Source organism: Grampus griseus, assembly GCF_964374135.1.
Source record: "Grampus griseus genome assembly, chromosome: 16".
Taxonomy (NCBI): domain Eukaryota; kingdom Metazoa; phylum Chordata; class Mammalia; order Artiodactyla; family Delphinidae; genus Grampus; species Grampus griseus.
In genome coordinates this window covers 24,707,757-24,733,205 of record NC_139010.1, presented here as the reverse complement: position 1 = coordinate 24,733,205, position 25,449 = coordinate 24,707,757, and the positions used below count along the sequence as shown (strand labels likewise).

Sequence of the window (25,449 nt, the reverse complement as noted above, 5' to 3'; positions counted from 1 at the left end):
TTCATACCATCTAGGGGTCTTTGCGCTCTTAGCTTTGGGTCAAGGCCTTAGCCTTTGGAACCAGACATTTGAAACCCCACTTCCACTACCAAACTTAAGTTCTTGGGAGTAAAAATCCTATCCCAGGGCTTTAGAGCACCCTCTGTACTAAATGGGTGCCCAACTGTTCTTCTATGGCTGGGGCCAGGAAAGCGAAAGGTCAAGCTATTTGTGGCTATAGCTTGTGGGAGTGTTTACAGTTAGCAGCTCTACCAACTCACAGAACAAACCCCACTGATGACAGGACACCACCTCATATCAAGCAGAAGACGCAGGCACAAAGGAGTGAAAGGACGTTTTGCTGACCCCTGCTAAAAGCTCACTGCAGTGTGTCAGCGGCAGGGGCCTTCTGCTGCCTGGCCAGAGGTATTTGGGGCTGAGCCTACAACACAGCTCCGTGCTCTGGAACCTACCTGCTAGTGCAGGCTTTGTTAAGTCTGAGGAAATGCTGCCTGCGGGAACTGAGTCCTGCCCTACCCTGAGGGCCAGGAAGGGGCTTTCAGTCAGAGGTATTTTAACTTGCTCTGAAGGCAAAGGTCTCCTTCCGCTGTTCCTGTAGCAGTGCCAAGTCAGTAGCCGATTGGGGGAAACTGGATGCATTACTCTCCTTGGCTGGGGAAGTGGGCGGGCCTGGTACAGGGAGGAGTAGAGAAAAGATAAAAGCAGAAACTGGGAAGCGGCTGTGACTCTCACACAGCAACACAGTCGGGTTAATCTCCATCATGTAGTCTCCCCTTTTACTAGCAGTAAAAGCCTTATCCCTCTATCCTAAATTGCCTTTCAAGGCGATACCCTATTTGCCTTTGGGGCAAAGTAAAGGATATATGAAATGGCTTTCAAGATTATCTTCCCTTGAAGAGATTATTTCATCCTTCTAGGGGTCACACAAGCCTGCTCCACTCCCAAACTTGCACATTCTGGGGAAGAGCAGACCCAGTTGACCCACCTCTACTGGTCACACCAACTGAGCTGTAATTGAGCTCTTGACATACCAGCCACTGGGCTAAGTGCTTGCCATGATCCCACCTGAGCCCACAGTCACCCAGGTAAGACCTACTTCTTAACTTAACCCTATTTTAGAGAAGGACACCAAAGGTTACAGAGACTGGGAATCCTGTCGGAGAGAATGTGACTGCTACTAAGTGGTACAGAAGGAATTCAAGCCTGTCTCACTCCAAAGCCTGTGCTCTAAACCTCTACGCTGTTTTGTTCTGTGGACCTGTTTACATGGTCCACAGGATTCTTGAAAGGACAGGATTCTTGCTCTCAATACTAATATGTGAGCCTCACTGGATTAATAATAGCAAGGAATGTGATGCTCACGCAGCAGAGTCTAGTTTATTTTCAGACATCAGATATGATGGATTTCTAACAAGTGCTCCTGAGAGGCAGAGGCAGCCCTCGTCAGGAAAGCTGTTGTCTGGGCTTCCTCCAGGCTGGTACCTAAAGAAGGGCCTTCTTGGGTGCATCCAGCCCCAGCATGTACATGTTCACTTCCAAGCTCCTTAGGGAAGGGACACATCACCTCCTGGCACATACAGGGCCAGATGGACAAAGTGCTCCGTAAATGTTGAGAGGAACTGACACACGAAGTGGCCAACTGCCTTTGCCCATCTTCCTCACCAGGCAAGATGCCCAAAATGTGTCAACAGGATTTCACCTGAAATTTAAAAAAAAAAAAAAATTAAAAACACCAAGGTGATACTCAAGATCTTTATTGATTCAAGTGTAACAGCAACCGTTGGTGAGAATTTAACTTTCCCCCTAATTTCCAAACACTTGCTGGTTTGGAAGGACAGTTAGAAAAACAAGAAACAAAAACCTGATCACGGAGTCACACAGGACTGCCTCAGGACTGCGTGGTGCCCTCTGTTCTCCATCCACGACAGTGAAATGGACAGGCTGGGTAAGGGGATACCCACATTAAGGGAGACGAAGGGAAGACCAAGGAAAGTACTGGCAGTCTCTGTTTTTCCATTCAGAATGGATGGAACTGGGCCACTGGTGGCACAACGACAGGGAAGAACATTTTTTTTTTTAATATATAAAAAACATTTTAAAGATGCTTAAAATGGACATCCGAAAAACGTGAGTGTCCTCTGGGCTCTCCAAGACACCCTCTTTAAGGTTCGCCCCTGGGTAGCAGAGGGTCTCCTCACCCAGGTGGCAAGAGATGGGCTCCATCTCCAGGCGAAGGAAAGGCACTGGCTCACAGTCCTCAGTGATTGGAACACACACCAGGAGCAGGATGCCTCACCACACAGCTTGCCCCTCATCTCTCGTGTTACTCCCCCACTCTCCTGGTTTCAAGTAAAAATGACCCTTGGCCTGGGCTTGGGTTTTTTGTTTTGTTTTAAAGATCAAGATGGAGACAAAGGGGGTACATTGGGGCAAGAACGGATATTCTGTGCTAGATTCATGCAATCTCAGGTGTTCAGGAATTTGGGGTTTAAGCACCAGCAAGAGCTCCCTTTGGAAATTTCAACGTGGCCAAATGATTATCAAGCACTGCAGCATCTCTCTGCCAGCCTCCCACTCTTAGAAAGGTGGCAGAGAGAGAGTTTAAATACCCCAGGAATGTGTTTCATCTCAGTACTATTTTCCATTGGGGATCCAGACAGTATGGTCTGCCAGGGCTGCAGGCGGAGGAAGCAAAGAGAAACCACAGATCATCTGAACAGGGACTTGAAATACTTCTCCTAAATCTAAGCTTTGCCAAAAGGTGTCAACTTCCAGGACCAGCCCAGAGAAAGAAATGTAAATTACAGAGGGTGGGAAAGGTGACAGTAATGACTGTATCAACCATCCTTAGTCTTCAATCAGACATGTCCGTGAGCAAGCCTCAGGGAAACGCCAATACTCAACTGGAAAAACATGACTAGAACAGGAAACGCCCCTGGGGTATAAGCATTCTAAAGAATTGTGACCCGACTGCCTCAAGATCTGATGTCATCTTTTATCAAAAGCTGGGAGAGAGGTAAAGCGGTGGGGATAGTAATGGGTGGTAACTACGCCCCCTTTCAAAGTCCAGACAGAAATTGCCCTCCCAAGGAAACAACGCTTCTTTTTTGTTTTTTTTGACAACGCTTCTTTAAAACAAATACTACCCCCTCCTAGATATCATGGGCAGCTAAGAGATTGGGTTTCGCAGATTAATAAATAGCTCCCCTTATCATGTAGTCCAGAAACATGATAAGGGGAAGTTTTGACCCAGAGAGAAAAGCACCGGGCCTCCCTTCTGGAGGGGAACGTAAAGGGCTGAGGGCCCAGGCTTCAAGCAGCCAAGATACATGATACCCCTAAGGTCTGACAGACCCAGAGAGCTGGTAACCCAAACAGCAAAAATAGAAGACCACCTATTTTGACTCCACCTCAAAATCAGACGGAAAAAAATTCACTTGAAGGTGCTTTGAAGATGAGTTCGTTAATTCTGGAAGAAGTACCTTTTTCTTTTTTTTTTTTTTATAGCTGCCTCAGCAGCAATGCTTTTTTATTCAAGCATACTCTAAAGCAAGCAGGGCTATAGATAAAATGCTGGGAAGAGTTGGAGCATAAATCCAAACAAGAATTTGCATCCTTAAGATGTCTGAAATCTCTAAAAACTTGGCACAGGTGCCAGAAACACATAGCAGACATTCACTAAACACGTGTTGAACTGACAAGCTTCATCTAAGTTTTTCTTCAGGGTGAAGACAGCACTGGTTCTCTTTAAGAACCCGTTTCCATCAGGAAGCCCAGGATGAGGTGGGCACGCAGAGTTAACCTGCAGTGGATTTAAAGAACAATAAAGCACAGACAGACATTTCTAATTCCCAGATGTTCCCTACTTATTGAGAAGTGGCTTCCTGAGTGACAGACCTGGCTCAAGTCTGCTTCAGCTGGTGTAGTTTGTGACAGCAGGTGCCAAGCATCGACTCTGGTGGGGACCTGGCTTCCGGATGCTCTCAGCTATGTCACCCTGAATCAGAACGGTTAGCTTTCCTCAGCCCAGTAACCCAAAATGTAATTCAAGTTTGCTCCCTTTGCTTAACAGCCCTGACTCCAATTAAGTCCATTTGAGTGGCTCAAATAGAAGGATCCAATTCCCTTTGTCAATTCCTGGCTAAAGGAGATACCGAGCAAGTAGTATCGAGTCTTAGATACCAAGCCAAGGACTTACAAAGAAGCAACCTTGGGCTGCTGGCAGTATACGCCAGGCAAATGTATAGATACATTCTCCTGGGAATTGCCATTTCTTGCCTCCCCTCTTAAAACTGGCAGTAGCCGTGGGGAGAGAATCCGTTTTTCATCTGTTTGTCGATGCACATCTTAAGAGAACTGTTTTCAGTAACAACACCTCTCTCAGTATATCATCTACTTTAAACCTACCCCCTCTTGTTGACCTGGTTTCATTCTCTATTGGGGGCGAGGTGGTTTTAAAGTACACCCAAAATTCTTTGATACCGCTCCATGCAGTAGGTGGGGTGTAACTCCCCTCCCCTTGAGTGTAGGCTGGCTTAGTGGCTTGCTTCTAAGGAACGGAATAGGAAGGCGTGATGACGTGTGCTTTCGGAGACTGTCATAAAAGGCACTGCAGATTCCTCCTTGCCCTCTTTCTCTGGGATCACTTGCTCAGGGGGAGCCAGCTGCCATGCTGTGAGGACACTCATGCTGCCCTAAAAAGAGATCCACACAGAAAGACACTGAGGCATTTTGCCAACAGCCACAAAGAAAGCTCAGAAGTGGATTCTCAAGCCCCAGGTGACTGCAGACCCCACTAACATCTTGACTGCAACTTCCTATGACCCTGTGCCAGACCCATCATGTGAAGCTGCTTCCCAGGTCCCAACCACAGAAACTGACAGATAATGTTTGCTCTTTTAAGATGTTAAGTTTTGGGGTAATGTGTTAAACAGCAATAGATAACTAACGCAGATGGAGGGACAAAACTCTTGGCTTGGAAGCTAGAAGCCAGCTTCTCTACACTGTGGTCTTGAGAACACAATAGCTATTTCAACAGAATATGAGGAAGTGGTGAACTTAATGCACCACACTACGAAGGAGGTAGAATCATGACAATGCATGTCTCCTGCTGGAATTTGGACAAGGTCATTTCTCACCGACATGGATTGTCCCCAGAAGTACAGAAACATGGTTTTCTCCTAAGAAGAAAACTACAAATAATCAATAAGATTTTAAGAACCGCCTAAATCAAATGCTACCCTAAGGGGGTTCCCTTTCCAGGAAAAAGCCCAGAGAGATTATTCATTTAGGGCTTCAACTGTGAGATTCCTTCCAAACATACAGGAGTAAACCACCTACTGGATTCTGGCTTGCCCTGAAAATGATTCTATGAGGCATGGCACAAAGGTGTCATCTGTTGGAAGTTCATCTATTGCCTTGTGAAATTATCTTTGAAATGCCGATTTATGGAGGCCAAAGTATCTCTAGTAGCAGTGGCCTCCAGGAAGGAATTGCACCAAGCAGTATGGAGGTCGTTACAGAGATGGCTAAAGGATTGGGAAGCTGCTATATTATACAGCTGACACTCCCAAGAAGTACTAGAAATATGGCCTCTGATTAGGGGGCCACATGCAGCAATTCCTCAAGAGAGCAAACAAGGGGAACATGGCATCTTAAGACTACTCAAGCTGGCATGTTTTAAATTCACTCCCCGTCTCTCAGTGAGGAAGCCGAGTTTTCATGTGCAGCAGTAAAGAGCAAACAAGGGCACGTGCTTCTGCTGACAGCCCGACTACTCGCTGTAGTGGAGTCAGATTCCAGAGGATGCCCAGGCCGGGCCCTGAGGAGGATGAAAGCGTCACTCCCAAAGAATCAAGCTCCCAGGGGACAATGAGGTCCTGAGCAAGCTTCTCATGCAAATTACCAATGCACCTTAAGTTGTTCCAAGAGTATGTAAAGTGAAATTTGGAGTTTAATTAAAATCAACACAGAGATACATTAAAAAGCAAACAAAAAATACTTTTCCATTCATCAATTTTTGAAACTGAAAGCATCTCCAAAACTGGAGATCCAGCTTATTCCTGAGAGACATCAACCATCACAAAAGGTTTCACTTTTTGAACTCTTCACATTTTGTAGCAGAAAACAGAACAAAGTTCCTCAGACACCCTTCCTTCTTTCTGTCTAAAATGTATTCGCAAACAGGGTCTCTTCATAGTTCAAAAGAAAAACAGCTTTCTATCTTAGCCAACTGGCCTGTTACTCTCACCCTGGGATCTGATCTCTTAATAAGAGGGTTCAGGGCACCAAATCCAACCAGAAATTCCCAGGACACCAGTGGCTATTTTACTTGTCTTTCTATGAGGAGAGTCACTCTCCCAGGATTACTGGGCCAGTCAATAGTCAGGACAACGGGATGGGGGATGAAGCAGCAAAGGGTAAGGGAAAAGAATGAGGTTCCATGAACAACCCAGGGAAGGCAGAAGGGTCCAGTTTCACAATCCACCCACTTACAAACTCCAAACATGCACACCCAAAACTAGAGCGAGAAGGAAAGAGCTCGTAAGGGACGAGGGAAGACGAGGGATGGTGACGTGGAACAGCAGACTCGCCTACGGACAATCCTCACCCTCCTAACACTGGAAGATGTGTAATTAAAAAGTTGCTGTTCAAAATTGTACTGAAAACATATCTAAAAATAGGTCTGTACTCATCTTAAAAATAAAAGGTCACTCCTCAGTTAAGAGGAGTGACAGATACTATCAGATACCGACACTTGAGGTATCCCGGATGTACATTTGAAAAATGGCCTGGCAGAGATAAGGGAGGGAAGGAAGGAAGGAGGGACGGAGGGAGTGAAAGACGGGGAAATTCAGAGTACCATGGGAAAGATAGAAAAGCGGAAGGAACGCATTTTTAAGCCCATGCTTATCTATCTCAGCAGCCAAACAAAGCAGGTCCACAGAGGAAAGAAGTTCAGCTCTTTTCTAAGAGCGTTTCTGAAAGTCAACTTCAAACTCAAAAATCACAGACAACAAGTAGCACAATGCTCACTGGACTGAAAAACAAGGACTACTGAGCCTGGGTACTCAAACAGTTCAATGTCTTCCGAGGTCATTCCTGGGTATCATCCTGTAGAGGACTATTGGGTTGGCCAAAAAGTTCGATCTGGTTTTTCTGTAACATCTTATGGAAAAACCAGAACGAACTTTTTGGTCAACCCAATACATCGGGCCTTATCCAAAGAGCCTCCGGGACCTGCTCTGGGAGCAGGAGAAATCACGTGGATAGCTCAGAGTACAAAAGGATTGCAAGCAACAAGATGCAAGCAGGGAGGGGTGGGAAAAGGGGAGGAAAAAGAACAACTGGTGACCGAAGACCCCCTTCCGATGTAGAGTTAAGAAATGTTTGCACAATTGTGATAAGTAAACAAATGGGAAGATGAACTATAATACTAAAGACAGAAGACATTCCTCCCAGAGGAAGGAGGGGAAGTGGACCTCAAAACAGTGCCCCAGGGTAATGCTACCAGAGATGTACAAACAGCGTTCGGTCCCCAAGGACAAACACCTCAAGGTAAAAGAGAAAGCAGCTCTCTTCCTGTTTACTATTTCCATCCAAGGGTTTTCAAGACCCCAAACTCAGACTTTTGCAGCACTGAAACATGAGCAAGACAGGGAGGAGAGACAGAGGGTAAGAACAGGAATGATGCTGAACCTATCAAACCTCCATATCACTTCCCCAGACTTCCCAGCCAGCCAATTATTGGTAGGTTGATATTTGATTTGGGATTAAAAAAAAATGGGGGGAAGGGGGAACCAGAGGTTAACTGTTTTAGTCTGTGGGCTGCTTAGTTCTACAGAAATATGCGAAGGGCCTTCAATCTAACTGTCTAACTGGGAAGGGGAACAGGAAATAGGGAGAAGAAATAGTCAGATGCAGCTCATCTTTGCATCCTTTGGCACCCGGAGAAGGAGCAGGGGAGCAGGAGACTGCAGCAGGGATCGCTGGGACTGCCTCTTCTGTCTCTGCATTGTTGATCATATTGGCCAAATCAGGTACACACATGTCTCAGTGTTGCCGCTTTTCTTCTGATCCTCGCAGGACAGTCAGATGTCCATCTCAAACTGAGCATCATCTCCTGGTTAGAATGAAGAACAGGAAAAGTTAAGCATGAAGAGGTAAAGAAAAACAGTCTTAACTATAATTCCCTTTGCACAAAGGTCAAAAAGGAATTCAAACTGTCCCATTCCCTGCAGCCTTGAAACAACTATTCTGCTTTGCTTTGGCTAGTCTTTTTAATCTGGGGGAAAAACAAGAATGGCAGTCAAATCACCCACAGGGAGGAGCAATTGGGGGAAAGGATACAAGTGAAAACTTTCTGAGTGTCCCTTTGTCCAGAGGTTGACCAAACGGGAGCTCCTGGGGAGCACCTGGCCATCTATCAAGTCAGCACATTCTTCTGGAGGCTCTGAACTTTGGCCTTGCTCTGAATCGACACTTTGTCCATTAAAAACTCATTTGGAATTTGAGGAGGCAGAATGCTGGCTCGTGTAAAAGGGTCATGGAGTGCAATCCAAGGTGTACTTCAGGAGCTGGCCATTTCCACAGACACAGAGAGGACTCATTAATAAACGTGTGTGTGTGAGTATGGGGGAGTATTTACTGAAATATTATAGGCAGTCCTGGAAAACGGGGTGAAAAACCATACTGCTTTTCCCTACACCAGGGGTCCCCAACCCCCCAGCCACGGACTGGTACTGTGGGCAAGAAGCTTCATCTCTATTTACAGCCGCTCCCCATTGCTCGCATTACCGCCTGAGCTCTGCCTCCTGTCAGATCAGCTGCAGCATTAGATTCTCACAGGAGTGTGAACCCTACTGTGAACTGCGCATGCGAGGGATCTAGGTTGCGCGCTCCTTATTAGAATCTAATGCCTGAAGATCTGAGGTGGAGCTGAGGCAGTGATGCTAGCTCTGGGGAGCGGCTGCAAATACAGATTATCATTAGCAGAGAGGTCTGACTGCACAGAGACCATAATAAATCAACTGCTTGCAGACTCATATCAAAACCCTATCAGTGAGGGGCAAGTGAAAACGAGCTCAGGGCTCCCACTGATTCTGCATTATGATTGAGTTGTATAATTATTTCATTACATATTACAGTGTAATAATAATAGAAATAAAGCGCACAATAAATGTAATGCACTTGAATCATCCCAAAACCATCCCAGTCCATGGAAAAATCGTCTTCCACAAAACTGGTCCCTGGTGCCAAAAAGGTTGGGGACCGCTGCTCTACACCACAAAAATGACGTTCTTCTTGTAAGAAGCAAGGTCTGTTTCTTGAGGGTGATGGAAATGGGAGCTATTAAATTGTTTTGTTTCTCTGTGTGTGTGTTACCCTTAGTCCAACAAAGCCCAGGTTCAAGGAGTCCTCTTTGGGATTTACCATTCCCTGATTTTGGATTCTTCCTCACCCCCCAACCCCCACCTATATTAGATCCGGTTATGGTTTAGAACTCAGGGTTTTCAGAACAATTCAATAAGCCTTGGTGAGGGGAGTGTGGGGAACCTTAGAGACATATGACTGAATATTAGTTATAAGTGAAGCATCAACATTTTTTCAACCCACAGCAGACTGACATTTGAATCCCAGGGCTACCCTCTTGGTCCCTAATACCAGCATTCTCTTACCAACTGCATGCTTCCTGTCATGATTGTTCAAGTTGTTCAAATTGTTTACTTCTATTTTGGAGTCTTCAATTAAGGTGCCGGGGCTAGTGACTCCTGGGATATTGGGCAGGTGGCAGGGCGGGGTCTGAGCCATGGGAGAGTTGCGACGATCCAACAGAAACTTTCGATCATAAATGATTCGAGTTCCTGGAAAACAGGGTTTAAAGAAGACAGAAGTTTTGTATCCTGTTTCAAATACAATTTTAGGACAAGGAAAGTAGAAATTTACCTTCACTTTCCTTGCTTTGAAAAATAAGAACTTAGTAACAATTCAAAAAGGCAGGACTTCCCTGGTGGCGCACTGGTTAAGAATCTGCCTGCCAATGCAGGGGACACAGGTTCGATCCCAGGTCCAGGAAGATCCCACATGCCGCGGAGCAACTAAGCCTGTGCACCACAACTACTGAGCCTGCGAGCCACAACTGCTGAGCCTATGTGCTGCAACTACTGAACCCCGCTTACTCTAGGACCCATGTGCCGCAACTACTGAGCCCACGTGCCACTACTGAAGCCCGCACACCTAGAGCCCGTGCTCTGCAACAAGAGAAGCCACTGCAAATGAGAAGCGCACGCACCACAACGAAGAGTAGCCCCTGCTCGCCACAACTAGAGTAAAGCCCGCATGCAGCAACGAAGACCCAATGCAGCCAAAGAAAACAAACAAACAAACAAAAAGGTAGCTGAAATTATGAGGAATGAATCATTCTGGAAAGCAGAAAACTTAGTTCAATTTTCGAAAAATGAATAATTTGAACTATTTTGGATGGAAATTTTTCTAATACAGATTTTAAAACTTTTTACCACCTTAAACTGAAAACCAACCCTTTCTTGATGAATCCGGTTGATTATTATGAAACTCATTTATTATACTATGTTGTGACATAGGAAGTCTCAGGGCCTATTCAGTTGGTGCTCTGTATTTTCCTTATACTGAATAGGATTCAGATAGCCAGGTTGTGCTTATGGCCCTCCCCACCATGGTTTCCTTGTCTCCTCCCTCACTGTTTGGCTAAGAACCATCTTTTGTCCATGTCGTAGTTTGGTTGCCCTAACCAAATACCACATTTTGGGTGTGTTACACAGAAATGTATTTCCTTACAGTTCTTTCTCATCGTGTCCTGCCACGGGGGAGAGGGGAGCAAGCTCTCTGGTGTCTCTTTTGGGACACTAATCCTATTGTGAGAGCCCCACCCTCAGGACTTCATCTAAACCTAATTACCTCCCAAGGCCCTATCTCTAAATATCATCACATTGTGGGGGTCAGTGCTTCAATATATGAATGGGGGGGGGGAGCACAATTCAGTCTACAGTACATCCTTTACACCCATTCTAACTTGATACATCTAATCTGTTGGGTTTGGAAACTGGTGATCTGCTTATTTTAACACTATGTAAAATACGAGCAAGTAGGCTGGGAAGGCGCCTGATGGTTTTCCAATGAACAAAGGGAAGGAGCTTTAGTGGATGGATTTTGTTGTGTCACCTCCACTTTTGTCCATGGCTAGGTTTCAGAAGGGTGAGATTTCACCGTGAGATGTTCTTACTAATATTCACGTTGCAAGTCGGAACAAGATTATTCTCACTTCTGTAGTACACTAAGCTTGGAAACTGAGGTGAGGTGGTGAAAAAAAAGCACAGGATAAAAGCAAGCTTTCTATTTCTAAATTATATATTAACAACAACATAAACATTAAAGAATTATAATTGAACCAAGTAGGAAATAAGTAGTAGAAATTCTACCTAAATGTGTCAGATATAAGAGAAACTTTGAAGAATTCCTGTGACTTTGCAGGGGCAATAAAATACATTTTTTAACTTCTTTGGGATATAATTCATGTACAATTCATTCAAAGTGTATAATTCAATAGTTTTTAGTATATTCATAGAATTGTGCAATCATCACCACAATCTTTTTTTTTTTTTTTTTTGGCTGTGCCATGAGGCTTTCAGGATCTTAGTTCCCCGACCAGGAATTGAACCTGGGCCACAGCAGTGAAAGCGCCGGGTCCTAACCACTGGACCCCCAGGGAATTCCCATCACAAACTATTTTAGAACACTGTCATCATCCCCAAGATAACCCATATACATTTAGCAGTCCCTCCCCACGTTTTGCCAACCTCTCCAGCCTAGGCAACCACTGATCTGTTTTCTGTCTCTATAGATTTGCCTATTCTAGACATTTCATAAAATACAATCAAGCAATATGTGTCCGTTTATGACTGCTTCTTTCACTTGCAGGTTTTTAAGATTCATTCACGTTTAGCATTTATCAGTACAGTTGACCCTTGAACAATGCAAGTTTGAACTGTTTTTCAACAGGAAGTATTGCAGTACTATATGGTCAGTGTTGGTTGAATCCATGGAGGAAGAGAGCCAACTACAGGTTACACTTGGATTAACCCCCACGTTGTTCAAGGATCAACTGCACTTAATTTCTTTGTATTGCCAAATAACATTCCATTGTATGTATAAATCACATTTTATCAATTAACCAGCTGATGGACATCTGGGTTGTTTCCACTTTGAATAATGCTGCTATAAACATTCACGTAGGGAGTTCCCTGGGGGCGCAGCGGTTAAGAATCCTGCCAATGCAGGGGACACGGGTTCGAGCCTTGGTCGGGGAAGACCCCACACGCCGTGGAGCAATTAAGCCCGTGCGCCACAACTACTGAGCCACGCACGTAGAGCCCGTGCTCCACAACGAGAAGCCACCGCAATGAGAAGCCCGTGCACCGCAACGAAGAGTAGCCCCCGCTCGACGCAACTAGAGAAAGCCCGCGTGCAGCAATGAAGACCCAATGCAGCCAAAAATTAATTAATTAAAAAAAAAATCAATTGGCCGTAATTGTGAGGGTTTATTTCTGGACTTCCACTGATCTATGTGTATCCTTATGGCAGTAATACACGGTCTTGATTTGTAACAACTTCTGAAATCAGGAAGTGTGAGTCTTCTAACTTTTTCTTTTTCAAGATTGCTTGGGCTATTTTAGGTCTCTTAAAGATCCATATATGAATTTTAGAGTCAGCCTGTCAACTTCGGCAAAGAAGCCAGCTGGGATTTTGATGGGGATTGTGCTGAATATACGATAAATTTGGGGAGTAGTGCCATCTTAACAACATTAAATCTTCTGATTCATGAACATGGATTGTCTATTTATATAGGTCCTCTTTCTTTCAACAATGTTATGTAGTTTCCACAGTATATGTTTTGTGCTTTTTTTGTTAAATTTATACCTATGTATTTTATCATTTTTATGCTATTTTAAATGGAATTATTTTATTTCATTTTTGGATTGTTTATTGAAAGTATACAGAAACACAATTGGTTTTTGTATACTAATCTTGTTTCTTTCAGCCTTACTAATAAACTCACTTGTTTTAATAGTTTAGTGGATTTTTAAGATACATTTGGTTTCAAATGCACACAAAATAAACAATTCAGAAGAGAAGACACCCTGAAGAACTAGGATCTTAACTGATGCTGTTAATGTTCTTAAATATGGCCAGGGAAAATATGGGTACAAAACCACGGTATTTTAAGTGTTTGAATTTTAGATCACTGCAAGCTGAAAAAATTAACTGTAGCAGATACAGAGCAAAAAAAAGGGAATTAACATGTGACTAAGGATTCTGTGGTGTAACTGAAAAGCATTTGACATTCAAAAACCAAAACTATTAAAAGAAAAACATTAAGACCTGACTATGAATAAAATGCCAGGGGAAAAAACCCTTTATATTTCCTTTTTTAGATATTGTGTTTACTGTGAAATTATATGAATTCCAAGACAATTAAAAACCTAATATTCAGGGTCTCTTATACATGTGCATAGACACATTTTCTGAAGCAAGAACTTCCAATAATTCAAATTTCGACTGCCGGCCACATTTATGTCAGCCCAATTCAACATCAACCAATGCATCCACAACTAACTAGAGAAAAGTTAACCATAAATTCCTAAAGAAGGTTAAAAAAATCCATAGCTTGCATATAACACAATATTAAAATGGAGCATGATTTTAATAAATTGATGGAGTGTTAAAAAAAGAATCTATTTGACATTGACAGTGGAAACTTTTTCTGTCCAGTGAGTGTTCCATTTCCTTTTCTATGAAAATCATCATACTCCTTGGTTTTATATTGAAAAGTTACAAAATTCATAGTATCGTATATGCTATTTATTGACTTTCAATGTTTACAATCAAACCATAATAAAAGTGAATTATCATAGTTAAGGAAGAGTATGTAAATATTACAGACCTTGATATTGTAAAAAAATAATGGAAAGGCAGACCTACCAGGGAAGTAGAGGCAGGACAGGTAGATAGTATAATCTCATATGGTGGAGAGTTAAAACTATCAGATTGAAACACAAGAGGTTTAACTACAGTATTTACAGTTTTAAAGGTAACTACCCAGAAGAACCCAAAACAATAAAACAATCTACAAAAATTGGTAAATGGAGAGAGGAGGGAAAATGAGAGGATAGAAAGTAATGAAAGTGTCCTATATGCCTCATTTTCATAATAGGGAGTCAACAGTATCATCCAATGTTAAGAAATCAAGAAACTGTGGTATACGTATATTATTTACAGTAACAGTGGTGTAACCAATAAAATCACTATAAACAGAAACTGTTAAAAGCAGTAGTCTCTTAGCATTTCTGCATTTTATGTGCTTCTGTTCAATTTTTCTTTTTCTATTTTGTTTTTAACACTTGCATATATTACTTTAGTCTTCATGTTTGGATTTCAAAACAAATAGGAATCTTTAGATCTAGGTCAACATTAGATATCTATAAACATTCTTCATCCCTTGGTGACCACTTTTTCGGATAAATCTAATACCCTGACCCAGCATTTTCTAAATGCTACATTCCTAGGAAAACATGAGAGTAAAACTGAGTCCCTTTGATGGAGAACAAAGAGGAGGAAAAAAAAGGCTCTATCTTTTGATCTAAAAACTAGTGATTTTCAAATGGCAGGGAACAAGAGGGTGAATGAAGAAGGCCCAAAATTATGCTTGTGAAGATGGTTAGTACACAAACAAGGTCATTCAAGCCTAAGGGCCTCTTTCAAGACCAAGTAGCTTAGTTTAAATGATAATTAATGCATATATTAAGCTATATACACCCAAGAAACTGTATAACCTGAAATAAAACCACCTAGACAAAGTCCACTGTAACATGGTTAACTGACAGGGTAGTAGTTACTTTACTTTTGCAGGGTCCTGACCATAAAACTGTTTTTAACTAAGGCTGCTTCCAGAATTAGAATTAAGCATCCACTCATGCAAATAGACACTTCAGAAAAAGAAACAATAAGTAACTTGCCCAAATTGAAAAGCTTGAATAGCTGGTGACAAAACCCTCAAAGAAGGCTGAGATGAACCTACACCCTCCTAACAATATCCTAGGCAAGAAGGGAGAGTGTAGGGTCAAATAGGGCTTCCCGCAGGGGACTTCAGCCATCAAAGAGGAAAATCTTTCTCAGAAAAGCGTTAGTGGTCTTCCCACTTACAATCCTTAGGCCAGAACTGGGTCAGATGCCCGCCAGCCCAGACACTGGGGAAGCCACAGAGTAGTCAGGGTGCATCTTCTGGGACTTGGCACACTACCACTTTAAAAAAATGAGGGAATGTGGGGTAGCACGGAAAAAGTGAACGGCTGTTGGGCTGGAAACCAATAGAGTCAGTCACGTCACGTCTGTATTTAATATTTACCTAAATTTAAATCCTCATCTTCCACAGTAGGAAACTGTTAATATCTAAAACTGAGAAATAGCATTAAATCATGTTATTCAGAAATCCAGAGGTAAACGCTAGAAGAAATGGCTGAAAGAGTTTAAAATGGTTTCTCTGGGGAGTGGAACTGGAGATGAGATGGGGCATGAGAATGTTGCTTTTTGTTATTAGCCTAATACTATATGACTTTTAAACTTTACTTGCATGGTTACAAAAAATAAATGTAAAAGAAAAATAAAAGGGTGATTGCATGAATACTGAAGGCATTTTGCTAAGTCAAACAAGTCAGTCACAAAAGACAAATATTTTATGACCCCACGAGTATGAGGGACCTGGACTAGTCAAATTCATAGAGACAGAACATAGAACGATGGTTGCCAGTGGCTGGAGGTGGGCAGGTAATGGGGAGTTATTGTTTAATGGGTATGAAGTTTCAGTTTGGGAAGATGAAAGAAGTCCTAGAGATGGATGGTGGTGATGGTTGCACAACAATGTGAATGTACTTAATCATGGAACGGTACCTTAAAAATGGTTAAAATGGTCAATTTTATGTTATGTATATTTTCCAATAAGAAATATATATGATTTCAGACTTCTAGCCTCCAGAAATGTAACAGAATAAATTTGTTGCTTAAAGAACCCCCCACCATCAAATTTTTTTTTAAGACCAAGAGAAAGTGTTAAAAAAAAAAGCAAACCCCATTATAAGGTATCGGGGAAAAAAATGACTCAAAAATAATTTGCAAATATACATACATACATAACAGACTGACACTAAAGCCATGAGGAAGAAGGTATCCTTCAAATCTAGAAATGAAAACAACAACATCAACAACAAAACACTTGGCAAGTAACCTCAGTATTCCATTAGAAATTCCTGACATTCTCCATCTATGCCTCATGTAAGGGCCCACCAAGAGATCAGAAACAGATACAAGATGAACAAGCAGCAAGTGTTTCCAATACACTCAGAAAGGTAGTCTGCCGCTTTCCCTCTTTCCTCCCAAGCCCGTCTCCCCCAATAATAAGAGAAAATAAGAAGTGAAAATACAGAAAGGACTTACAAATACAGTGGTTTTCTTTGCTTTTTATTATTCCAGCTTAAGAGGGTGATTAACAAGGCCTGTGTTTGATTGACTGTGTTAGAGAACATTCTTCAATGAACTACAGTTTTAAACATCTGTTCTTCATGGAGGCTCTGGATGAAAGGACAGACTCCTAAAAGCTCTATGCCAGATAACCCAGAGGAGGCTAAAAGCTGCCTAACCCAGTCTCCTCCAGGGAAGTTGATGGTGGCCAAACCACATTTACTGTGTACAACCAGCAAATCCCTAAAATGCTAATAAAACCATGAGAGGGACAATTTTTACATCAAAAAAAGGCACAATTGGAGCCAGAGTGTATTATAACTTAGTATGGCTAAATAATTATGGCAAACGGAAGATTTCCAAGGTTTGTGAAAAGCCAATCCTTATGGTCCTTTGATTAACTCCAATAAAGATTTCCAAGATATTAATGTCAAAGGATGGCTCCCTGCTCAATCACGTAGGACACTGCCATAGCAGAACACAAACCTAGGCTGAAAGGGAAGTTGATAATGACCATCTTCCTATGCAGAAGGTCCAGCGCTTAGAAGAGGCTTTAGACAGCATCTGGCAGAAGGCTGTCATTTTACAGATGGAGAAACTAGCATCCAAAGAAAGATCACACAGTGACACAGGAGCCAGGAGACCGACACAAATAAGCAAGGTACTCTAAGCAAATCGGGCTCTCTTGAGTCTTGGTTGCAAAATGATCTGAAACAAATGACCTTTTTAGTTAGTACCAGGTCCAAAGTGGTATACAAACCACAAACTAATCTCAAATAAATGCCGACTGATTTAAAGTCTATCAAAATGAAGTACATCAAATATGTCCACGTCTGTTTGGGCTTGAACATTCATCTTGAAATAAATTTTCTCAAGAAATGCCTGGCTCTGATTCCAGGAAAATGCTGGTTGGATCTGCCAGACTGTTGACTGCATCCTGGATCAATTCTTTGGATTAGATTTCACAGATGTTGTGGTTCAGCCTCTGTAATGCTAATAATTAATGAAGGTTCGCTCACTGCTTTGGTATGGGGAAAGCACTCAGATTCAAGCCTGGCTTTCATTCCCACTTCTTGTTTTCCTCCCAAGTTCACTCCTCTTGAGCACTTAAAAAATAAAAATAAAAACAATGCATATATACATATCAATGTCTTCTACTTTTACTCATAGTGAGGAACTCATCAATAAAGTTCATAAGAGGCAAAGAAGCCTACTGGAGATCACTGGTCTAGGTCACTTTTTTTCAGTGCTGCTTCTTCATAATGGTTCTAGGAATTTATCAGACCAGAGAGTGGTTTCATTTCAATGTAAAAGCAGCCCGGCTCTAACATAAACATTCTCTGGTAATGAGATGAGCACCTTTCTCAAGCTCAAAGGATTAATTATGACATCTTAAAATGAACCACAAGCCTCTCAAACTTTCTGATAGGTACCTCTTAGAACCTAGAGAGCAATGGTCTATCTTCACCAGTGCTCACTTCTGCTATAAACAGCAGGCCATTTCTAAAAAAATTAAAATTGAATGAGGTATTACACTGATACTAAAACCAGACAAAGATACCACAAGAAAAATACAGACTAATATCCCTTATGAATATAGATGCAAAAATTCTCAACCATTAGCAAACTGAATTCAGCAACATAGATAAAAAGGATTATATTCCATGACCAAATGGCACTTATCCCATGAATGCAAGGCTGGTTCAACATCTAAAAATAATTAACATAATACATCATACCAACAGAATAAAAAACAAAAATCACATGATCATCCCAATAGATGCAACATATATATATATACATACACACACACACACACACACACGCACGCACGCATTTGACAAAACCCAACACCCTTTCATAATAAAAACATTCAACAGACTAGGAATAAAAGGGAACCTCCTGAATCTGATAAAAGAGTATCTACGAAAAACCACAGCTACCATCTTACCTAACGATGAAAGACTGGAGGTTTTCCCCTAATATTGAGAACAAGTCAAGGGAATCTTGTCACTCTCTTGCCATTTTTGCTCAACACTGTACTAAAGGTTCCAGTTCTAGCCAGGGCAATTAGGCAAGAAAAACAAAACAAAATGGGGCACCTAGATTGGTAAGAAAGAAGTAAAACTATCTCTATGCACAGGCAACTGTGATCTTGTATATAGATAATCCCAAGGAATCTATAAGAATTGAATTGTATTTTTCAGTTAATTGATCCTTGCTTGTTAAGGATTTTACTTTTAAAAACTACTCAATGAAATGAACAGCTTCAGTTTGTCGGGGCATTTGTCCTAAGGATCTGAAAGATCATTTATTCAGATATAAACACTCATAAATTTCTGAGCTTCTGGCTTCAAACTGTAGCCTGAGTATCAGGTGAAGAGGTCCTTTAAAAATGAGCCACACATCAGATAGATAGCTGCTGGGTGTTATAACACAGGTTTTAAGGGATCTTTGCAAAACAAAGTTCTGTGATAGACAAATTTGAAAATGGTAGCCGAGGCCTTACCTATTCAATAAGTTGAATGACAGCAAGTTTCAACTGACTTTTGTTTTATTATAAATAGATAAGCAAAAATCTTTTTTTTAAAAAAAACTTTTGTTTATTTATTTTTGGCTGCATTGTGTCTTCATTGCTGCGCAAGGGCTTTCTCTAGCTGCAGCGAGCAGGGGCTACTCTTCGTCACAGTGTGCGGGCTTCTCATTGTGGTGGCTTCTCTTGTTGAGGAGCACGGGCTCTAGGCACGTGGGCTCAGTAGTTGTGGCTCATGGGCTCTAGAGCACAGGTTCAGTAGTTGTGGCGCATGGGCTTAGCTGCTCCGCAGCATGTGGGATCTTCCTGGATCAGGGCTCGAACCCATGTCTCCTGCAATGGCAGGCGGATTCTTAACCACTGCACCACCTGGGAAGTCCCGCACATTAATCTGTTCATCGAAACACTTGGGAGCCAAGAAAAAGATCTATCCTTCACCAACAAACTACTGTCCTGCTCAGGCTCTCTTCCTCTCCAACCAGATGAACTAGCTTTCCCACATTAACTTTACCTTGTCTGATCTGCAAATCTTTTTTTTTTCTCATCACAGCCTTTACTTTACTGCTGATTGGCAGTGAAGCATCTCCTACAACGTTATTTACTACTGTAGCTATTTGAGTTCCAAAAATTATTTTGGCTGATTCCATATAAAAATAAAAAACCTTACATTCCTTAGTCATTAGTTATGACATGTCCACACACCAAAATATTTTTTTGTCCATACAAATCCATGAAGCCTGAATATTATTCAAGACAATATCGAAAAATTGAAAGGACTTGACCTGCAAATCTTTACACTGTCTCCAAACCATGCAAGACCCCTCCCATAAAATCATCTTTAAGACTCCAGTCCTCACAAGGTCTTTGCACCAGGGAACAACCCTGGTAGTGCCAATTTACAGACTCATCACGTTCCACCCTTCCCGGTTCACACACAGGCCTCCGGAGAGCAGAAGGGAGTGGTGCACTATCAGCCTGGACGAGCTCTGTCTTCCCTCGTCAGGCTGTGACTGACGTGGAGCAGGCAGAGGCACTCCCCTCCACACATCACGCTGCTATATGCCTTGCGGCTGAGGGCTGCTGCCTTCCCAGGCTCAGAATTCAGTCCCTCATCAGCAAACATGCACCCAACACAAAACTGAGCTACATCTTCTAGTACATGCTTTGGCAGCTGACGAATATGAGACTACAGCCAAATCTGCTCCGGAATGACAACACATGTTAATTTTTGTTACTCTGAGATAAGTAAATGCCATCTTCCTCTAACACAAGGCAAAGTGACTGGACAACTTTCAACATGTTTTTCACACACTTCTCACATGTAATCATGAAGTCCTTTGGTTAATAACTGAAACGAGAGAGCCAAATAAGTACTCTTGCTGGTTCAGAAGTTTTGGCCTAGAATAAACTCAGCCCAAGGTCATTGAATTAGAAATTTTATAACAGTGAGAAACTGGCCTTCCTTCCCCATATCTACACAGAGCTCTATTCATTTCTCCCAAGAAAGGAATCAGATTAACACTCAGGACTCCCCCCAAATACTCTTACTTTATTATGGCTCACTCCAAGTGGATTCTTTTCCCTTCTTCCTGTCTTCTCCTTTATCCCCAGACCCTTCCAATGGCCTTCAGTGAACCAATCAATCACAGCAACTCTCCAGCTGGCAGAGAGGAAGCACAGAGTATGAACAAGATTTCAGACCATCATAGTTAGTTCCCCTCTGGTGCTCTTGTTATGGCAACAGCATACTTTTCCACAGCTGATGAGGATGTTATGCAGGAAAAGAAAGGCAAAAAGAAAGGCTCAAAGAGGTCTCTGTGTTTCTGCTCACTCCCCAGAGCACAACCCTCCCACAGGGAGACAGTTCAGAACTTAAAAAAAATAAGATAACAAAAAGAATCGCATTAGCTAGCATTCCAGAGGTAGAAGAGTCTTTTTAAATGTTTGTAAACCTCCTTTCCTAGGAAAATACACATCTTAAGACAAGAGAGGAAAAAACTGGACTAGGTATCAGGACACTAAATTTGCGACTACCCACTGACATTTATTAGCTGTATGACACTAACAAGTTACTTAATTTCTCTCAGTTACAGAATGAAAGCATTAGGTTCCTTCTTAATGTCACAAAAGTGAAGGAGACTTCAGTAACTTTACCTTTCATTGAGGCCAGAAGCAGCTTCTCAAAGTTAGAAACGAACGTCATTCATCCCCATTCCTCCACAGGCAGATAAAACAAAATAAAATCCAAGGGCATTTTGAATTTACTCAAAAATTTTACTCTTCCTTAATAATGAGAAAATGTACACTTCTAAAAATACGAGAAATACAGCAAGTATGTTTTCACCCAACTCTCATTTTCCAAACCACAGGAATGCAATTTTGAGAAACCTTTTCAAGGGTAAGCTGTATCCTCTGTGGGGAGAGATGGTAAGTTCACTGTGCTGTGAATGTCCTTGCCCAGTCTGATCATTTAGGACATTCAGCACATCAACTGTTATCCTGGAATGCTCTGACATGTGTATGACACTCCAGAAAGTTTCCAGAAGTTTGAGACAAAAAACTCTAATCCCCTTCCTTCCTACTAAATAGATTTTTCAATACAAGCCTTCTATCGCTTTTCTAAATGTTTTCAAGTCTGAAATATATAAGTTAGCACTTGACTCTTTAAAAGTTTTTGTTTTAGAACTAAAAAGCTTTTCCACCCCTAACCCCCACCAAGATTTTAAGACCATTGAGAGCAAAGACTGCATTTCCTACTTTTGTCTGTAGTCCCCTTTTCTGCAAAGCACTTCGCTAGACCCACAAAACTCACTTAAGGTACCTAACCGGATTAATTCAGGTGCCTAGAGGTGACCAAATAACAACCCTGGTTCAGGGAAGGAAAATTACATGAGAGGAGAGAGGGAAATGTAACAAAAGAGATGAACAAACCATCAGAAAATTGGAAATTTTCCAAAGCGGGGGGAAAACTAAATCAGTAAGTACTGAACATCTAGGCAGCACTGAGTTAATTGCTATAAAATAGTGATTAAATCCAATCACAACAGTGCTATATCTTATAAACACATTATGTAAGTCTTTGTGTTAAAAATTTAAAGATGACAATGTGCTCTACCAATAAATATTGGCTCAATATAAGAGATGAGCTAAGATGACAAGTATTTAAAACAGAAATTAAAAACTGTAGAAACTGGGACTCCCCTGGTGGCACAGTGGTTAAGAATCTGCCTGCCGATGCAGGGGACACGGGTTCGTGCCCTGGTCCAGCAAGATCCCACATGCCGCGGAGCGGCTAGGCCCGTGAGCCATGGCTGCCGAGCCTGCTCGTCCAGAGCCTGTGCTCCGCAACGGGAGAGGCCGCAACAGTGAGAGGCCCGTGTACCGCAAAAAAAAGAATCCGCCTGTCAATGCAGGGGACACGGGCTCGAGCCCTGATCCAGGAAGATCCCACATGCTGCGGAGCAACTAAGCCCGTGCGCCACAACTACTGAGTCTGTGCTCTAGAGCCCGCACGCCACAACTACTGAAGCCCGTGTGCCTAGAGCCTGTGCTCCGCAGCAAGAGAAGCCACCGCAATGAGAAGCCCGTGCACCGCAACGAAGAGTAGCCCCTGCTCACCGCAACTAGAGAAAGCCTTCCCGCAGCAGCAAAGACCCAACACAGCCAATAAATATATTAATTTAAAAAAAGAAGTGTAGAATCTGGAGACAGGGTCAGTGATATTTGAGAAAGAAGTAGTGTCTATGTACACAGAGAGGCAGGATAAATGAATCAGTATTTCTGGCAGAATCTTTCCAAGCACTGTAGGAACTAATCCAGACTATGAGACAGGCTTCTTTTTTTTTTTTTTTGTGGTACGCGGGCCTCTCACTGTTGTGGCCTCTCCCGTTGCGGAGCACAGGCTCCGGACGCGCAGGCTCAGCGGCCATGGCTCACGGGCCCAGCCGCTCTGTGGCATGTGGGATCTTCCCGGACCGGGGCACGAACTCGTGTCCCCTGCATCGGCAGGCGGACTCTCAACCACTTTGCCACCAGGGAAGCCCCAGGCTTCTATCTTTAAAGTACGCCTAAAGACTATACCCTTACTTTAAAAGCATTGTAGCTTGGCTGTCTGAAATATGCCAAAAAGGGTGTCCCTGTGGCTCTTCCTTCAGGGGAATAATGATTAATATACAGCTAAAAGTTTAGTTCCTTCCTCAAAGAAATAATATCTGAGTGCAGTTGCTACTATGACATAAGTTCTGAACTGCTGGAAGCACAGGCATTACGGAATTCACAAAGAATTCTGGAAGAAGTTATAAATCTCTGTCCATCACCTTGGAAAACAGTATCCATTTCCTAAAAGCTGTCAGTTCAAGTTCAAGACAACCCTATCTGGAGCAGATTCTGATCTGCCAAAATCTTTCACGATTAAAAGGCCAGAAGATTTCAGCATGTTCAGGGTCTGGCCTTGAACAGATCAGGTGAGGAGGGAGGTTTCTCCAATGAGGTAAGCCACCTCACTAGAAACTCCACTCCTCTGCAAAGTTATAACGTTCTTAAGCCCAGTTCTCCACACTTATTGATGAACTTCTCCTGCCTGGGTCATTTAAAAGTCTTCCAAGGCAGCCACCCCACCCCTAGAGTGGCCTGGCTGGATTCCTCTGTAGAGCTCTCTCCTAGATTTTTATCCCCTGTTGGCAACGTCTTCTTACTCTACCGCCTTGCTATTGTGCAACCGATTAAAGGATCGCCCAAGCCTAACTGCAGGGGATTGGTTGTAGTACAACTGGTGAGCCCAGCCCACAAGAACGAAGCTAGCAATCTTGCAGACTGCAGGGGCTGCCAGCAAAGTCCCAACCCTCTAGCCAGAGGCCGTCACCAAAAGGCAAAGTTACGAAGTTAAAAATGAAGCACCATTCCCTTCATAATGTCCTTCAAGATCGCAGTCCAGTCTCCTCCCTCTGGAGAAAAGCCCAGTGAGGGGAAAGACAACCTTTGAGCTCCCTTTTCCCGTGACCAATTAATTCAACGCTCTTCACCTCTACCCCAGTGTTCTTCCTTGTAAACAGTTTCTGGTCGTACTTTGAAAAGCAGTGTTCAGAAACCCCGCTCTGCATTGCCCCTTCCCCAGGATCAAGCAAGCCCCCCAGCAAGGGTGCCCTGCTCGACAACGCCCTCTTCGATCTACCTCCAAAGGCGGCGCCGCCAAAACTCTACCCTCAAGGCTGCCAGCGCTCTACCCTCAACACTATTACTTGAGCACTATTTTATCACTCCTCCTCCAGCCTGGGGACTCCCCCCACCCGCGGGGCCTGGTCCAGCAAAGTAAACAATGCTGTCAAAGCAGGATAACACTGGGCGAGGCTTCCAAACTCCGCATTCCAGCCTTCTCCTGGTGTTCTAAAAGCAGCTAAACAAGGCATCGCAGCGTCCCAGGAGCGACTTACTCTCCCCAACTTCCTTTCTACAAAGGCCCGGGAGACGGCTCCAAAATCAAGCGTCAATGTGCACAACTACACAATATGTAAGAGGCAGAGGTAATGCGGAGTGAGTGCAGGGCCAAATGTAGACGAATTTGCCCCGGAGCAGGAGGAGAGGGGGCAGAAAACTGGGCAGAGTGCGTAAACCTGCCACGAGGCGGGAACAAGGGCTTTTTTTCGCTACAGGAGAGCCACTTCCCAGAGTGGGCACGCACTGAATCGAGCTGCAGGCGAGAGAGAACGCGAAGTTAAGGTTCCCGAAAGCTGTCTCACGGGGGCTTTGGTGGGGCTGCGGCGGAGCCGGGGTGGCCGGAGCGGCCAGCGTGGACACGCCCTGAGTTAAAGGATCGTGGCGGGAAACTGAGGGGACACCGCGGAGGCTGGCGCGGACGCGCTCGGGAGCCGGCTCCAGGCTCGGGTGAGGGCCGCGCGGGCGGCCGGCGCTCACCTCCCGGCGTGGTGGAGAAGAGCGTCCCCCCGGGCGTGGTGCAATAGTCATGAGGTAGCTGCGCGGCGTCGCTGATGGGCACGGTGCGGGTGGGGATGGCGCGGCTCTGGCTGGGCTGGTGGCCGTTGCCGGCGGACGAGGACATGGCTCTGGACGCGGGCTCTCGGGCTTTGTCCGGCGGGTGGGCAGGCGGGCGGGCGGGCGGCGGCGGCGGCTGGGGGCCCGGGCTGCTTCGGCTGCTCCGGCGGGCGGAAGGGCGGGCGGAGCTCGGCGCGCTCCGCTAGCTCCTCGCTCGCTTCCTCTCGTTCCCTTGTCCCGCTCCGCTCCCGCCGCCGCCCTCTCAGCCGCCGCCGCCGCCGCCGCCCGTTCCTCCGGCCTCCGCCAGCAGCCTCAGCAGCAGCAGTAGCAGCAGCAGCAGCAGCGGCAGCAGCGGCGACGACGACGACGACCGGAAGCGG

General features: G+C 43.7%; 1 protein-coding gene across 2 annotated transcripts; it reads right to left on the bottom strand.

Moving 5' to 3' along the window:
• Window positions 1-1,183: 1,183 nt before the first annotated feature.
• On the bottom strand, window positions 1,184-25,449 carry EIF4EBP2 (eukaryotic translation initiation factor 4E binding protein 2). Of its 2 annotated transcripts, XM_082674181.1 has the most exons (4): window positions 24,992-25,449; window positions 9,678-9,863; window positions 8,048-8,122; window positions 1,184-1,699 (listed from the first exon to the last, which is right to left on the bottom strand). In XM_082674181.1, the coding sequence occupies exons 1-3, from the start codon at window positions 25,134-25,136 to the stop codon at window positions 8,091-8,093; spliced, it is 363 nt and encodes a 120-aa protein (XP_082530307.1). In that variant the 5' UTR covers window positions 25,137-25,449; the 3' UTR covers window positions 1,184-1,699; window positions 8,048-8,090. The 2 variants fall into 2 exon arrangements, with proteins under 2 accessions (XP_082530307.1, XP_082530306.1); XM_082674180.1 differs by lacking the exon at window positions 1,184-1,699 and having other exon boundaries at window positions 5,936-8,122.

What these genes read in the sequence shown, in the direction of transcription:
- EIF4EBP2 (XM_082674181.1), bottom strand. Translation starts at nt 25,136, where the DNA reads ATGTCCTCGTCCGCCGGCAACGGCCACCAGCCCAGCCAGAGCCGCGCC. An exon ending in CTTCTCCACCACGCCGGGAG is followed by an intron (nt 9,864 to 24,991) that starts GTGAGCGCCGGC and finishes CCTGTTTTCCAG; the next exon opens with GAACTCGAATCATTTATGAT. An exon ending in TGACAGGAAGCATGCAGTTG is followed by an intron (nt 8,123 to 9,677) that starts GTAAGAGAATGC and finishes CATTCTAACCAG; the next exon opens with GAGATGATGCTCAGTTTGAG.